This window comes from Pempheris klunzingeri, chromosome 17 (assembly GCF_042242105.1).
Source record: "Pempheris klunzingeri isolate RE-2024b chromosome 17, fPemKlu1.hap1, whole genome shotgun sequence".
Taxonomy (NCBI): Eukaryota; Metazoa; Chordata; class Actinopteri; order Acropomatiformes; family Pempheridae; genus Pempheris; species Pempheris klunzingeri.
Window position 1 is genome coordinate 11,558,090 of NC_092028.1, and position 17,337 is coordinate 11,575,426.

The window sequence follows — 17,337 nt, forward strand, 5'->3', positions numbered from 1 at the left end:
AGCCTAATAAATGAAACTCCTGTCTGATTCTACACACCAAATTAAAGGCGTAGATGTAACCTGCGATTAAAGGGGTGCTCAAATGGTCGGAGAAACAAATTCTAATAAAAATAGTGGTCAAGGTTTTTACTATCACACGGGCCAAGCTTTAGAAATACTGGATTCGACATTTCCTTTGTTGCCATCCAATTGTAGGTTAGACGAAATATGCCATGGGGTGGAAGCTCTCGGTAATAATGAGTAATTATGAATTCTGAGTTTTCAGATCCAAACAGTGAATTAAAATTCAAGATGAGTCATCCAGGCCAACGTTTCTGACACAAAACAATGACAGAGCATGAAAGCAGTCGTAGAGAGGATTTCAAAATAGCCACTCGCTTGACTTGTTGAACAAGTTTGGGGCGAAATACCACAACACGGAAAACAAAAGCTTTATGAAAGCACAAAAAATTCATACACACACACGCGCCATCATCATCAATCAGACTTGAGCTCAATTAGCTGCTGACAGTGAGAAAAGCTGGTCTCCATGAGGCAAAACATTAAACTTTAGGGTTAAGGCTTGTTTCCTGGTTAAGCTTAGGGTTCAGTCTGGCGTGCAGTGGCTATGCTTAAGGTTGGACTAAGTCTCCAGGGAATAAATGTAAATCAATGCAATGTCTTCCTAGCTGAAACGAGAAGTTTTTACGTGTGTGTGTAGATGTCTGAATGACAGCGCTGACATATTTTATCCACTGGTCGTTTATGCTGAACTTTTGCATAACGAGGATCCTCTCCCACACACACACACACACACACACACACACACACACTTTTTTTCTCTGTTATGACGCTGCAGGAAAATCACACCTTAGATCTATTCAGACTGGAGGACAGAGACAGAGGAACAAAGCATCTGTGGCATCTGTGGCCTGACAGGAGCGCAGGCATGTGAACACATGGGAGAATTATTGAGCCATTTCTTATGCTGGATCTACAATTTAAGGATCAAACGGATTAGTGAACCAGAGAGGAACTCCTAAAGTGGACCATGATGGTAAGAATCGTCTCTTTCTACGTGTTTCAGAAAAGAGTTGGGCTGAAAGGACGGGCGGGCTTACATGACAAACAACAACTTAGGGTGTATCTGCTTTTGTCTGTGAACTTCATGTCCATGTTGTTTCTTCCACCAGCCTCATTCAAAGACTCAGAAACATGCCAGTGTGGCACCTCATATGTGACTTGTAGGTACAACCAATTCATTCAATACATGACTGTAATCAGAATCAGAATCAGAATCAGAATTCCTTTAATAATCCCCAGGGGGAAATTGCTTTTTGTTACACACAGCTCCAAAAGAATAAGAATAAACCTCAAACACAAAAGTAAAAAATATAAATATATAAAAAAGTATGTATTAAAAATTATTATTACAAATTATTACACAGAGGTAAATTATTGCACCAGGTGAGTCCAGAGTCTTATAATACTACTACTAATAATAATAATAACTACTAATAATAATAACATAACAACATGTACATTCAGAGTAAGGCGTTGTACTATATAATACTAATAATACTACTATCACTACTACTACTACCAATAATAACATATAACAACATGTACACTCAGAATAAGGAGCTGTATTATTCAATAATAATAATAATGATACAAATAATACCACTACTACTAATAATAATATTTAACAACATGTACATTCAGATAATATCTGAAGCTCTGTACATTATTAGCCAAAACTGTGAAAAAGAACTAAAATCTACAATCAGAGCATCTATGACACAATGTGGGAGTCCAGAAACCGACATTTTAAGGTAACAAACGAGTGGTGTGTTTGAAATGCTTAGTGTATCACTATAATGTCAGTGCTCAAACAAATGTCCACATGTTTTCAACAGACTACAACACAAGCCTCATTAGAGAAGCACATGTTATCAACACAATGAGTAACTGATGAAATATGCACCCTGAGAGGAACATTATTGTTGTTAATAACTCTTGGCAAACAGTATTACACTTGTCCACGATTCACAAATTTTCAATAGTGGTCTCCTGCTCAAAGTATTGTAATCAAGATTGCTAACCAAGCAAAGCTGGTCCAGACAGTAAGTGTGTGTCTACTGATTCATGTAGGATATGTGTGGTAATCATGAGATTTTACGTTGCAGCTCTATGATAGATTTTCGTGAGAGATTACTTCTCACACTCCTGCAGTCATGTGTGGAGATAAACTGCTCCAGGAACTAAACTATCAATGTGACTAGAAGCCTGAAACTTCCTTGGTAGCAACCAGACAAAAAGAACATCTCAGTTAAAGAGGACGGCGCAGTGATAGAGTGCGCTTGGCTGTTTGGCAGCCTTTGCTCTTAAGAGTTCTTCTAAAAGTAGAAAGACAATTTCTGTCACTGTTGAATCCCATAGCCGCCCAAACCCCCCAGGACAAGTATGATGAAGTCCGCCATCGACATCTCCTATGATACCCTGCAGCCTACCTACGAAGACCCAGATGCATCAACGGTGAAGTTCTTGTTATCATATCTATATTTATCACTTTTTGGTACAGAGTGTATAATTTAGATAACAGTTATTGGAAATGTCTGCTCACTTGTGCTTTTTTTGTCAGCCTGCTGGTACAGCTGGAAGTCAGTCAGAGGTGAAAATCAGGCCTGTGCCTCGTCCTCGTTCTAAATTACAACCAAAGGCGCCATCTGACGCCAGTAACGACACCGCTGACTCTGTAGACAAAACCAGCAGTGCAACCAATGCAGTGGTACGTTCAGCAGGCCCGCCACTTGGTGATTATATCAGCAAGATTAGCTCCTGATAGCATATTTTAATGTTTCTGTGTACTTCTGTCATCAGAGTTCCCAACTCAGTGAATACCCTGCAGACTACAAGAGGCCTCGTCCTGTCTGTCCTCCTCCCAGACCGGTGATATTTCAAACAAAAGACTGAGCTTCATTTCATCTGTTAGCATCATATTGAACAGACACATATGAGAATGACATTTATCTTCTCATCCAACTCTCAGCAAGGAATCAAACACTTGCCAAAATGCCAGACTATTCCTTTAAAATGTTGCCCATGTCACAACGTTCTTGCGACTTAAATGGGTTTAATGACTAATGACTTTCAAAATGAATGTTGCCAACAAAAGCCTTAATATATATGGACATTTTTTTCTTTTTACTTTTCCAAACATTGTGTGTTGTGAGGGTTTTGATTGTTGTGGCACTTGGGGAGATAATATTTTACTTCCTCCCTCTTAATTTCTCTGCAAGCCTCCCGCTGTCAGCACTGAGAGAACACAATCTCCTCCTCCACCGCGGCCCCCTCGTCCCTCCATTAATTATGACGGATCACCTTCGCCGAGGCTAAAATACGAGGTAATGAGCTGCATCACGTTAGCCTCCTTCAGACACATCTGAAGGCCTAAATACCTTACCTATGAAAATATTTATATAGCTAGACATCGACTCATCTTTTCCTGACTAAAACTAGTCAAATCTTGAATTTTTGTTTCTATCTTGTTAATATTTTCTTGGATAGAGCTACATAGGTAAACAGCAGTAAACAGGAAGCTAAGTCATGCATAACAGCCACAGTGTTCTTATCCATTGTCCAACTCAACATTTAACAGCATAAAAGCCCACAAAAAGAAATGTTGAAACACATTCGAAGGTTTGCTTATACTCGACTACGTCATGCAACCACATTGTGAACGTTTTTGATTTTCAGGCCACAGACAGACCTGCAGTTCCACCCCAGCTCGGGCAGCCCTCCCTCCAGGGCTCTGTTGCAGTGTATGAGACGTCACCTCCACAGGTATGACAGCCACTGCAGGGCAGAGACAGCCACAGGTGATGAGCTGTGTGTGGACAGGTGGCGCAACAGCAACAAAAGACAAACATCTATTTTTCAGGCTGTCATGGAAAATTGATTACGTCAGACGTCAGCCTTTTTTTTGGCTACATTTTTTACATTTTTTTTGCACAGATTTAACAATTTTTTTTTCCAAAACCACAAATGTGAATCTCATAATGGTGTTAGAGAAAAAGTCAGTAGAATAGGCTGACGATGATGCCATACGTAGAGCAAAGTCTAGCATGACTAAATGTTTAGGGTAGCAGTTATAATAGGAAAAGCACATGTTAAACTCAACATAAATGATGGCTGTGTACGGGTTAGCCGTGACAGTGGCATGATAACATGCACATTGCCAGCACCCTGAATCTACAGCAGCAAAATGGAATTCAGCCATCATTCATTTGATTTCTTAAACCTGTGCTTTCCCTACTGTGACAGGTCAAAATGTCTTCTGTGAAAAAGGCCCATCAGTTAAAATCATGCCTTCATCATGCTATACATCATCAGTTTACTAACAGCATTCTCTGGAGATGTGTTGTTGTTGCAGTTTTGCGCAGAACAGTCGATAAAATTATTGTTAGGATTATTTTGTGTGTTACAGACCAGACCACCACCACCAAAGTTCCACCCGCCACCCCCGCCTCCAACAGGGAGACCATCTGAGACACTGTACAGTGATGTAGAGTATCGGCCCTACCTGGACGTTCTGCCAGACAGAGAAGATAAGACGGTGAGAGAGACTGTGCACAGTTTACACACAAACACATGTTTCAGTAGATTTAGACAATGGTATGCTTTATTTTTTTCTGATTCACTAATCTGTGACATTAACCACTGCTGGACTCAGGGGAGGCCGACAGTGGGTTCCAGACAGCGTTCTGCTTCTCATCAACAGGCCGCAGAGGACACGGAGGTACGGCTCAGTTCATCTTCTCCCCTCCTTCACCTGCAAATAAACCGTAATTTATCATCGTTTAATTTAGAACTAGTTTCAAAGAGGTATCATTGATAAATAGACCCTCTGCAACGGTTTCTGACGAGAAAATATCCTGTTTTCCTCAGGACGTCAATACGATGTTGAGATGGTTGAAAAGAGTGTCAAGTAAGTAAGAAAAAAAAGTCTTCTAGATAAATATTGCATTGTTTTTCCGAAGCCTAAAGAACCATCGACCTTTGGTGTGTGTCATGTTTTTCGTTTTTATCTTTATCTTTATATTATATTGACCACCATCAATGTGTATTAATTAATTTCAGATGAAATGTGCACTAAGTAAATCAATTAATCAAGCATACTTGCACAAAAATGTCAGTGTCCTCAGTGAAAGAGAGCCAGACCGAGTGTGCAGTGTCTGATCTCTCTGTGCTGTCACTCCAACAGAATCTGATTTCATGGCTCCGTCAGTGTATGGCCTCAGTATAGAAGAGGAAATGAGGTAACCGCACGGAAACATATGAATTCGTCTTTGTGAACTGTGGTGCAATTCATGTTGCAATATTTCTAAAAATAGAGGATAGAACACTTGCAGTTTTCTGGTCACCAGTCCTAAATATCTAATTACGACACGACCTTTTGCATAACAACTTAAATGTGATAATAGAACTCAATGAGCTAAACTATTTCATGACTAATATCCAATTTATCTAAATGACCTGGATGAAGAAACAAAGTTTCGTCAAGTCCATTCTGTCACTGTCTCCGTGCAGATCATTCAGTCAGAGAGCCACGAATGTGAGAAAGGCCCTGCGTCTCTACAACCTTCTCATGATGAAACGCAACGAAAGCCTGCGGGACGCCATCGCAGAGTTCAGCTCCATCTCCTGCAGCCTGGACAAGATGCAGAAGAAGACCAAAACCGTCAACGTTGCTGGAGGCACCACAGGCGCTGTAGGAGGGGTGACAGCAGTGTTGGGTATCGCCTTGGCCCCTATGACCATGGGGGCCTCGCTGATTGCCACAGCAGTTGGTGCTGGCATGGTGGCGACAGCTGGGGGAATAGGCATCCAAGCTGCCAAGGCCAACAAGACGATTGCGAATAGGATGACAGTTGAGAAACTAGTGTGCGATTATAAGGCAAATATTGTTGACCTGGAACATTGTCTGGACTTCATCCTCTCTGGTATGAACGAGCTGCGAAGGCACGACATTGCCAGGTTGCAGAGGGCAGGAGCCCAGCCCGACGCTATGAAGGTGGCACATCTGTCACGGTCTGTGTTTCTGGACAACATCTCTGGAGCACGCACAGGTGGCCTGTCGTCTGAGAGACTGCTTCAGGCTTTTGCTAAGGAGATGGATCAGTACTTCACAGAAAATGAAGGCCAGAAGCTGAAGAAGTCGAATAAGAGCAAATTTTCTGGTAGAGTTCGCCTGCTGGCTTTAAATCTGCAGGATGAACTCGATCACCTGAATTGTATGTGGGAAATGTTCAGTAAAATTGAGTGTGTGTGAGAGAGATCTGTTTCAGGAGGTTGTGATTGGTGTAATTAAATGCCTTAATTACCACTTATATTTAAATAAACATTTTATATTTGTAATGTGTGAGTTAATAAAGCCAGTATTTAAGGCCAGTTCAAGATCGGAGTTCTGCTACCATTCATGACTGTTATAAATAAAACCACTGAAATCAATCTCACACTCGCTGCGCTTTAAAGGAGTCTTGTATTGATCTAGTTCAGCACCGTGATTACTTTTCTGGATGACAGAGGCGATAATCACAGGCGGAGTGATTCTGCGGAAGGATACCTCCGGTCCTCGCTGCAGCTCTTTAACAACACTCCGCCTCAGCCGGCGCCATTTTCCTTCCTGAGGAGCATCAAACCAAGAAGCAGCATTGTTGACCATCGCTCTATTGGTCGAAATGGCAGTGTAAAGTGTGCCGCCACCCAGCAGCAGCCAACAAAACAGTGCATCCAACCAGTGCACTGAGCCACTTCTAATTCAGAAACATGTCGTAAGTATTATTTTTAGTTATTTAAGTGACTGTTAAATAACAAATGCAGGCGGGTGTTGTTGGCCGACAGCTGTCTGGCCTGTGATATCCACGTGCCTCCGCAGCCTGGCGGTACCGCGAGACTTAAGATTGAAAGACTATATTAAATAAAATAAAATGCTCAATTTAGTCCAACTATTGTCATGAATCATTTTTTATTTTTAACGTCGAATAGCTTGATACAATTAATTAAAAACAGCACTAGCTGTAGAGATGACGTAACTCAGGACATAAATATGAAATACCGTGTTTATGGTTGGCTTAAATGTCACTAATGATCGGTAGGGACGCGTTGCCACCTTTTTATATAAGTCTAAAGTGTTATCACGACGGTCTTTTGAGTGTCGACGTGGCAGTAGGAAAATGGTTCGTTTCCTCCTTTTGTGTCAAAATGGCGACTTCATGTGGGCGGATGGGGACAAAAGTGTGGCTGTTTATTATAGCGAGGCTGCATGACGCACTACGTGACGCTTGTTTGGAGACGTGCTGACGTCATAGTCACAAGACTGGTGGAAACACGTGTTTTGCAGCAGGTGCACTGCAGTGATGGGGGCAGTGTTGCGCCTCAATGTGCTGTGCCTTCTCAAATCACAATCATAATTTTCGATGCGCTTTCTTGGGCTGTTAAACGTTAAAATCCTCAAATCTTTCAATAAGCTTTTAACTATTTTTACAATATTTATGCTCAGATGTTCACAACAAATGGCTTATTCTTTCTTCATCCTCAGGTCCTACACGGAAACCCTCACCACTGCTGCATTCGACAGCATAAAAGAGTTCGAAACCCTCTCGGCATCGTCACGTACCCCATTCGTGACCAACAACAGCCACTATGACCATGATGATGACAAACTCACAGTTTGGCCTGGAAGACATGGAGGCCCTTCTCTTGGGACCTTCCTCTCCCATGGTTGACGGCATGGGCTTCCTATCTTTTCACCCTGACCAAGAAGAACAACAGGAAGGAGGAGGAACCTCACTGGTGGGGGACACTTCACCTGTGTCGCCCCTCACCTCCTCATCACTGTCTTCTTCCTCCTCTCCTCCTCCCTTCTACTCTCCTCCTCCTTCGCCGCCGGCCGTCCTCCTTGGGGACAAATCCGGGACCGAGTGTGACCTGCTCTCCCTCCCCTGGTTGGGCCACCCTGATCAGCTGAGACAGGCAGTCTCAGATGACAGCAAAGGTAGTGACTGTGAAATAACATTGTACTCATGATTAGAAAGTAAACTCTTAATAACATTAAATATTAAGACATACACAACCAGTGTCAGTGTAATGGAGGAAAAGCCAAGCTCATTAATAACAAAATGCCTGATTTGCATCCACAGAGGATATGTTAGGTGACCTGGACTGGATGGCTGAGCAGGTGGATCTGAGCGAGTTTGACCTGGACTCTCTGATCGGCTCCTGCAGTCCTACTCAAGAGTCCCCCAGTTCTCCAGAAGAACTCCTAGCCTCCCTTGATTGCCCCATGGAGCTCGACTCCCTCCCACTGCCCACTGTCTCAACTTCTGCCCTCTCAATTCCTCCCTCTGCTTCTCCTCCAAGTTCTCCTCCCCCTACTCCTCCTGCCGTCTGTTCAGAGCTGCTCCCCATCACAGTGGATGAGCCAGAATCCCACATTGATGATCAGGATGTTCCCACCCCTCTCCTGTGTGTCCCAGAGCCACAAGAGGAGCTGGAAATCAAATCTGAGCCTGTTTCTCCAGACCCCTCCTCCCCCTCAGTTGATTCTCCCTCCTCCCCAGCCTACACCCTGGACCTGGGGAGTGAAGTGGATGTGTTGGAGAGTGACGTGAAGCCAGTGATGGCGTCCGTCGTCCCTCAGGTCCCGAGGCTCGTACTCTCCCTTTCACCAACCCGCATCGTCCTCGTGCTGGCCCCCAAAAACGAAGTCGCCATCACCACCACGACCGTAACCACCACAACAGAGGTCGTTCATTCCTCCCCACCACCAAGGTCCTCCAGAAGCAGACCGTACCCTGAGCCTTCATATATAGCTAGTCCACCCTCCACTAGTGTCAAAGTCAAGTCCCTCCGGGGTGAAGGTGCAGGTGAAAAGGCAGCTTTGAAAGCACCAAAGGCCAAGAAACTGAAGAAGATGGAGCAGAATAAGACGGCTGCCACCCGTTACAGGCAGAAGAAGAAAATTGAGCAGGAGTCGCTTACTGATGAGCATACGCGGCTGGAGAGGAAGAACATGGAGCTGAAGGAGAAGGCTGAATCCATGGCCAGGGAGATCGAGTACCTCAAAGAGCTGATGGACGAGGTCCGCCTGGCCAGGGCCAGGAAAAGTCTTAGTGCTGACTCCTAGTGGTTGGACCCAACAATGACAGATGATGTGTGTAAAATGAAGTGACAATTGAGAAAGTGGGCTCAGCAGTAAATGATGTGTTCTGTCCACACCGCATGACTTGGATGCATAAGCCAGTAAAACTGATGCTTGAAAACATCCTTTTTTTTTTCCAATATCTAATACTGGTATTAAATATAGAATACATTTATGTATAGAGTAGCGCTATGGGAACAAGTATTTTCCATTCAGTATACTAGCTTGTCTGCAGTTTCTTGTAATGTATGTGAATTTTTCCTATCACTGGACCTCCTCGCCAGTAGGGTGTCTTTTTAAAGTTTGTGAATTATAGTATAACTGGACCGTATGTATTATGAATCTCTTAATAAAGAGTCTTAAACATAATTGCAGTCATGGTGTCATTTCCCTCTGGGCATCAATGATGTATCTTGGAAGGATAGTGGTAGACTAGTGGGGGCCATAGGGTCTTGTTTTACAAATTATAATGGTGTGAATGTATACAACAATTATAATGGCTACTATAATAGCGTGGTTAAACTGTCTAGGAGGTTACTCAGTGAATGAGCTCAAATGAGTTATGGTACATGAACTGCAGCAGCGTGGGTGGCCTGAAAGTCCAGAGCACAGGCTTCAACTAAGTCAAAAGCTTTTGCTGCAGTGCAATTGATTTGCACATAACCTGTAAACTTAAGAGTTTACATTAGTAAACCTCAGTCTGTTCACAATGTGACCTTGTCCTGAACAGTCCACGTTCCCAGCCTGACAATACATCACAATGAGCCTGTGGATGTCCTCCTGAGTGGAGCCTCTGACACAAACAAACCAGGAGGAGGATAATGGAGCCCGCCTGACCGGCAGCATGCTGCAGACATGAGGACAGGCAATCAACTGACAGTCATGTGAGGATAAAAATGCCATTTCTATGTACAAGGGAAACTAGTTGAGTCAGATAAAAACAATGCGTCTTGGTGTCGTCCCTCTGCTGATCATTAAGACACTTGCTGAGGTGTACATTGTGTGCTTTAAAGGACACACACACTGTATTTTTCATGGGCTGTGAGAGAATGGAAGAGCATGTGGGAGAGGGAAAGAAAGAGAGTGCTGACTGGGACAGTTTGAACAATATTACCAACAAAAATGCGTGCGTTCAGCCTACAATAGGCCCGAGGTGTGCGCCCTGTAATTGGTCCAGGCTCCCATCCAGATAGCTTAGGGACGATCTATACCTGGAGGGTCGCCAGAGTCAAGATGGTGCAGAGCTACTTAGAATAGGAAAAACATCTCACCCTTAAAAAAAAACTTGGCTAACTTTGTGCATCCTGCCTATGCAAATGCCCTCATTATCCAGGGTATTTTCAAGATTATTTCTTTCTGAACAGTCTTGTTTTTTTTTAAAAAACAATCAACATAGTGACATACAGTATAAACGATGACCAGATAAGGCAGCCAAGATCAATAAAACCCCACAATTACCACCAATAACAGTGTTCTGTACTGTATGTAAAAGTGCAAATGCAATGCAAAGTAAACTTCAAATTAATTTGTCGATGTCTTTTATACTGCATGAACATAAAACATAACATAAAATAAAGTTGTTGTTTTTTTGCCTGCAGCCAAATCTTGGATTTGTTTTTACACCCTTCCCTAGGAGAGAAGATAATACTCGAAACGCCTTCATTCACATCATTTTTAAAACACATTTCTCAGCACTATTATCCTCGAAGTCGGTGTCCTGTGGGCATGGTGGCACAGATATCTGCCTGCTACAGTGCCACCTAGTGATGCTACCTAGTGACACCCCCCCCCCCCCCAGACGTCTGCTGATGACGACAAAGTACACAAAGCAGATTAAAAAAGAAAGTTAAATAATAAGATGAAAGCCGAAAATACACAACAATATATCCATATCTTTTATTGTTGTCAGAGGATGAGCAAAGTACTGATGATGCAATCACCACTTTAGGGAGGACCACACAGGAAGTAACGTCACTTTGGCTACGGTGAAGTGGAGTAGAACTTATACAGTGCAAAATGCTTCGCTAAAAGCACAAGATGTAAACATATATGTTACACTGTAAATATACAGGGCTTATACAATATATCCACAGGTGAGGTGGGACTCTAAGACTCCAAAATGAATGTTCGAAACATCCTCATATCAAATTGTAAAGTCATGCTTGCCACACTAAGTGCTGCGGTAGCCTACACCACTAGATGAAGCACAGTCAGTAAAGCACAGGGGGAGCAGTGTCGGGGTTTCTTCCTTAGGCTACGTCATTTGTATAAAAGAACATTTTACAGCATGGCAGTGGTATCGGTCACATATTATATATGTATTTATTTGTACCTTTCAGAGCGTGAGTTCGCTTTTTTCCACTTTTTTTTTGTTTTGTTTTGTTCGTGTTTCTGCAGTCGTAACAGTAGAACGATGTGATGTCAGAAAATCCCACAGTTTTGCTCAAGCTGGAGCCCGAGGAATAAGAAGTGAGGTTGCCTTCAACTCCATAGGCACTCGTTTTATCTGCATGCGGTGTCTTAACATGCCTCTGAGAGCTGAATATATATATATTTTATCTTTTCAAAACATCGGCGCTGATGTTAGGAACAGATGCCTCGATGATGTAGAAAAAGGTAGTTAAAAGCCCTATGTGAGCTCGAATGGTTGATGAGGTTATGTTGTTTCTGTAGCATGCGAAAGCTTGATGTAACCCATAGGATACTGCCCTGCCGCAGGGCTGTACTCCCACTCTCAGGCTTTGATGCTGAGGCACGTAGCTGAATCTACCTTGTCGATAAATGCACTGGATGCATGACCAGAAACAGCGAAGCGGAGCCGGTCCAAGCTGCTCCGCAGGGATCTGAAACTGCACACAGTTTCAATACAGCCTAACTGCTTTTTCGGGCTCCTCGAAACGCTACAGCCGGAACGCTACAGCAGAGGCGAGCTCAGAATGACCACACTTACTGCTTTAGGTGGATTCAATTTATCTTTTTTTTTTTAGCACGGGAGGACCAAACACTGACTCTCTTTCACATCCAGCGAATTAAAGCAAACACTTGCAGAAAAAAATTAATATGAGACTCACGTCTGCAGTTTTAGGAATCAGCACTAATCAGTGTTTCTGTAAATGTGCCAGATTTTGCCCTCGAGGAACCATTTCACCCCTGACTCCCTGAGCAGAAACTAACCAAGTGTTAATGAGGATCATTTTTAGATTGCGCATGTGAAAGATCACAAAGTTCCCGGACGTTTCATGTCTGCAGCTGTATGTATAACACAAGTCACCTTTTTTTTTGTGTGCACATGATTATCTGTTGTCATGTTTTGGTTTGGCATTCAAACTGTTTCTTTGAAACCCTGATTCAAACTGAGTGACAGAAATGGCACTTGATGCAGAAGGAGTTGACTATATTGTAAAATCATAATCATAATCATGGTGAAAGTCACACATAAAGTCCTACCACCGTCTCTGACTGGTCACGATAGCACTGTCTTCATAAGTTTATGCGATTTGGTTTTGATTTTATGCCTTCAACCTGTATCAGTGTGGTCTGAACAGAAGTACAATGAGGAGTAATTCTTTACTCTGCAGTGTTGGAACAGGGTCTCTTTAGCAGCAGTTGATGTCTGTGTACATGCTCATAAACAGGGATCGAGCTCGGGTCCCTTCAAGCAGAAGCAGAACATTTCCCCTCCTCTTGGTTTTGAGGTGAGTGTTTCAAACGTTTAGTCTCACACGAGCTCATTCGTCGCTCTTCGAGTCCGGGGTCGAGCTTTTGCTCAGAGATCAGTGAGTTCGGTCTTTACATTTCTAACTAAAGAGCTACTCGTGATGAGACTCCTGTTCCGAACCGTTCTCCCTAAAACTCTTCAGAGTCGCAGTGGGATATCTAGATGAGGTTTAAGTTACATGAGGTGATGCTTGGGCCTATTGGAGACTCAGAACAAGAGGATTAAAAAGCCGGACCACTTTCCTTTTGGTGCGATCGAGTCACTGTAGCTGGCATCCTCGACAGTCATCCTCGGGCTCAGTGTTGTCAGACGAGTAAGAGCTCTCCTCGCTCACTGTCAAATGCAACACAGACATACGTAGGGCGTGAAATTTCACCGATTACATACACAACCTTGATACATGTATGTGAAATTAAAACTGTGACTTACACCACTCGGTCTGTATGGGGAGGAAAGCCTTGTCGCCGTTCTCTCTGATCATCTCCTCTATCTTATCCAGCAGGACCGACACACTCCTGTCCTTGCCGGGGGTCTTACTGTCCAGGACGTGGTAATAGTTCCCACAGTATTCGAGTAGTCTTTGCAGCTCCCTTCCACCTCTGAGAATGTGCTCCTCGATGGGCGTGCGGCCCAGCCAGTCACCACAGCTGAACAGCACCATGGTGTGGAGGCACGCGCTGTCCCCGAACAGAGTCTCTATGTGAGCCAGGAGCGTTCGCCTCTTCCGGGCGGTGAGCGACGAGACGACGGGCAGGACCAGCAGCAGGGTGTGGGGTCCAGGTCGCAGGAGGGCGGCTCCGCGCTGTGACTCCTGCCGGATGCGTTTCGGGGTTCGCCTCACCGAGAACCAATCCCAGCCCGGCGTGTCGACAATGGTGACCCGACGACCGGATACGAGTGCCTGCCTCCTAAGGCACAGCTCCGTCTCCTGGCCTGACTCGAAGAAGCGACGGCCCAGGATGGCGTTCCCCACTGAACTCTTGCCAACACCCTTCCAGCCTAACAAGAGCAGCCTCAACTCTGTGAACCCAGAAAGACACAAAGATAAACCAAAAATGAGATATGGTGAGGAGGATGTTGAGAGTGAGAGAGAATGGGAAACCATTAGGAATAACAGAACATATTTATTGACTGCTAATGAACGATCTATTTTCTAGAACACCAATTCTAGTTTCCCAGGAATGGCATTATTACCGCATGACTCACTCACCAACACACACTGACACACACACACACACACACACACACACACACACACGGTACCTCTGGGAGGGCCTCCGATCATCTGCTCCCTCTGTCTGGCGTGCTCCTCCATCCTCATCCTCTCCTCCTCCAGAGCCCTCCTGGCCTGCTCTTCCTCCAGCAAAATCAACTCGTTCACCTCAAAGTACCAGCCTGCATCACAGCGCCAATAAAATGCTGTCACACACTTTTATAACACACTTGGTGTATTCATCAAGAACGCACAGATCACGTGCGACGAGCGCATCACAAACCTTGGTTGTCAGTGATCATTTCCTCCACCTTTTCCATCAGCTCGGGGACCTGTGTGTTGTCCTCCGTGTCTTTCCGAGTGTTATCAAAGGCGTGGTACCTACAGGCGGGAAAAACACACGCACGTTTAAAGGACCACTCCACCAGTTTTACATATAATGTTCACTTTCTTCACCACAAGGAGTCCTACTCAGCCACTGAAAAAAAACAGTTGTATAATGTATTCTGAAGGGAGCTTTCCAAAATATGAAGAAAAAAAAAAAGTAACCCTGATGATGTCATAATAATGTCATTAGGGTTATCATAGTGGGCATGAGACTTACATTTTTAAGAGAAAGCCTGACATTAAAAGGAAAATGAGATGTATCAATTACTAAAAACCATGATTTTTTTCTTTAAAAATTAATTTTTATGGAAACACAAAACTAAATCAAACGAGATTTAATAGTTTCAAAGATCAGACGTGTCCAGATGCACTGTTTGAAAGGAGTTGCACTCCTTAACATATCTTTATCCTTTATTTGGATCGCCATTAGGGGTCCTAACTCGACTCAGAATAGACAGAACAACACAAGAGTTATTCTCTTTTTTTACTCCACACATTCTTCTTCCATGTCACAACCTGCCGCCTGTCTAATGTCTGACGCAACATGGCAGAAATCAATGTGTTATGCCAGTAGCGGCCCATGTAGCCTCAAGCTGTTCAACAGTGATGAGGAGCAGGCTAAAATCACTTCTTTCTAACTCCTCACTTTCAGATTTTTTTTTCATACTTTCAAACTTAGTCTTCATCCCTAACTGATGATGACTCAAGTGACATCACTCACTCCCCAAGACCTGTAAACACACTTGATGATGATTCACTTTACTTTGTCTATTGAGCTGCTGCTGCATGGATGCTCCAACCGCAAGATTTAGTAATTATTTGTGATTGCTTCGCTTGTACGGTACTAACAGAGACTTGACACAGACATGTTTGGAGCACGCTCTTGTGAAATCAAACAGGAGAGAGAGGGAGACAAAGGCAAAGAGAGAAAGACAGACATCGTACCTGCTTCCACATCTCTCCACCAGCCACTGCAGGGCCTCTCCTGTGTTCGCTATGTGCTCCTCAATGAAGACACCTTTGGGCAGCTTGTCCACCCCAGTAAAGACCACCATGGAGTACCTCCAGGTCCCCCCGCCCAGGGCCCCCAGCTGCTCCTCTGCTGCCCTTCTCTGGGTGTCAGTGAAGGGCTGGGTGATCGACACCACCAGCAGGATGGCGTGGGGTCCCGGAGGGCAGAGAATGGCCCCCATGCACGGCCCCTCGCTGTCAAGGCTTGGTGGGGGCCGTGCCGGGCTGTCCGACTCTGCGCCTGCGTTGTCGTTGCTGTCAGCCTCGACGCTGTCCTCCGGGTCACTGGGAATGGCCCACGGTGGGGTGTCGACCACGGTGACCCGTCGGCCATAGATCTCCGTCTGGCCCACGTTGCTGTGGGTTGTTTCTGTGCCAGAGTCGAAGACCTCGTCCCCCAAGATGGTGTTCGCTGTGGAAGTCTTCCCAGACTGTGGACCCCCTAGGATCAACAGTCTGCGCTCAGGGGGGTGCCGGCCTCTGGGGTCCCCTGAAACATAGATTAGACAGGAGTTTCCCCATAAGGATGAATTAATTGATTTTATTTTCTAACTGCAACATAAGGCACACCAGTTAGTTGTCTCTAAAGTATTGTCTAGTCCCCAAAGTGCTCTTTGGAAATGAGGAAACTTGTGCAAGCTTTCTGCAACACATAGCCTTATCCCTCTCCTTCTCATACACTGCCCCCCCCCCTCATCTCTGTCCTCACTCCTTAGATTTCCCCCGTGTGCCCCTCTTATCTGAGCCTCTTGCTACCTTATACCCCTTCTCCTTAACTGCCTCCTCTTTCATTCTTGTCCTTATCCCCTTCTCTCCCTCTAACCAGCCAGCCAGCATGCCTCCTCTTTGTGTTCCTCTGTCCTTAGCCTTTGGAAAAATTGGGTCAGAGAGGAGGAACCCTGGACCCCTTCCAGGGAGAACAGCATGTGGACACAATATGATTTACTTTGAGTAAAAGTTACACGAAGAAGATACATGTTTTGATAAACGGCATCACAGGGGAATAGGAATATTCAGGGGATGGTCAAGAGGAAGGATGCCTGCTCTGTGAGGATGACAAGTGGAGAGACCATAGAAGGAGGAGGAGAAAGTTAATTGATTTATCGCTGTTACTACTGCTGCTGACACATTCCATGTGAGCTGCTAAACACAGGAAGTTGTCTCAAGCAACAGTTTCCCGGTATCATAGACGTCTGGATCCAAACGTGAAATGGCTCTGAGTGTTTACCCCGGATGCTGTGTGTCACTGCATGAATGGTGATGAGGTGGGAACCTGCAGCGAGGTGTGCAGCAAAGGATGAAAACCCACTTACCAGTGTCAGAGGCAGAGGACACAGCAGCCATCTTGTGTGTAGAACCTCTGGCTTCCTCCTCCTCAGCCCCCCTCCTCCTTCTCCTTCTCGACTCCACGGTGGATTCCTCTTCTTTGCCTCTTCAAAAAGCAACGGATCCTGAGTGGCGTGCGAAAGGCTGGCAGCTCAAATGCTTGGCTCTCTCTTTCACTCTAACCCTCATTCTACTGCAGTGCAACTCACTCTATCTTCTGCTCCCTCTGTCTACCCCTGCCTGCCTTTCTCTCCTCATACCTCCTCTGCCATTCAACTTCTCTTCCTCTTTTTTTTTTTTTAATCTAGTATCTTCCACACCCCCTCACCCCAGTGGGGCTCTTTGCCGTCCTTTCCTTTGTGGCTCTTCTTCCCCTCTTCTCGTCTTCCAGCGCCCCGTCTTTTGTCTTATTTATCTGTCCAAGCTGAGGGGAAAGCTTGTGCAATGCAGGAGACTGGAAGCCAAATCCACCCCTGCTGCAGCAGCTCCAGGAAGATG

The 17,337-nt window shown here is 44.7% G+C and overlaps 3 protein-coding genes across 3 annotated transcripts; 2 read left to right on the forward strand and 1 right to left on the reverse strand.

The window, feature by feature from the left end:
- The first annotated feature begins 4,509 nt into the window (after window positions 1-4,509).
- On the forward strand, window positions 4,510-6,474 carry LOC139217314 (apolipoprotein L6-like). The gene is made up of 5 exons (XM_070848641.1): window positions 4,510-4,597; window positions 4,715-4,780; window positions 4,930-4,969; window positions 5,246-5,300; window positions 5,572-6,474. Exons 3-5 carry the CDS (start codon window positions 4,942-4,944, stop codon window positions 6,311-6,313), a joined length of 825 nt encoding a protein of 274 aa, XP_070704742.1. The 5' UTR covers window positions 4,510-4,597; window positions 4,715-4,780; window positions 4,930-4,941; the 3' UTR covers window positions 6,314-6,474.
- Window positions 6,475-6,665: 191 nt separating this feature from the next.
- Window positions 6,666-9,553, forward strand: atf4b (activating transcription factor 4b). Its single transcript, XM_070848106.1, has 3 exons — window positions 6,666-6,815; window positions 7,583-8,038; window positions 8,184-9,553. Exons 2-3 carry the CDS (start codon window positions 7,687-7,689, stop codon window positions 9,167-9,169), a joined length of 1,338 nt encoding a protein of 445 aa, XP_070704207.1. The 5' UTR covers window positions 6,666-6,815; window positions 7,583-7,686; the 3' UTR covers window positions 9,170-9,553.
- A 3,475-nt stretch (window positions 9,554-13,028) lies between these two features.
- LOC139217207 (GTPase IMAP family member 8) lies at window positions 13,029-17,257 on the reverse strand. Its single transcript, XM_070848519.1, has 6 exons — window positions 16,827-17,257; window positions 15,448-16,003; window positions 14,399-14,496; window positions 14,166-14,297; window positions 13,332-13,922; window positions 13,029-13,235 (listed from the first exon to the last, which is right to left on the reverse strand). Exons 1-6 carry the CDS (start codon window positions 16,855-16,857, stop codon window positions 13,162-13,164), a joined length of 1,482 nt encoding a protein of 493 aa, XP_070704620.1. The 5' UTR covers window positions 16,858-17,257; the 3' UTR covers window positions 13,029-13,161.
- Between the last annotated feature and the right edge of the window lie 80 nt (window positions 17,258-17,337).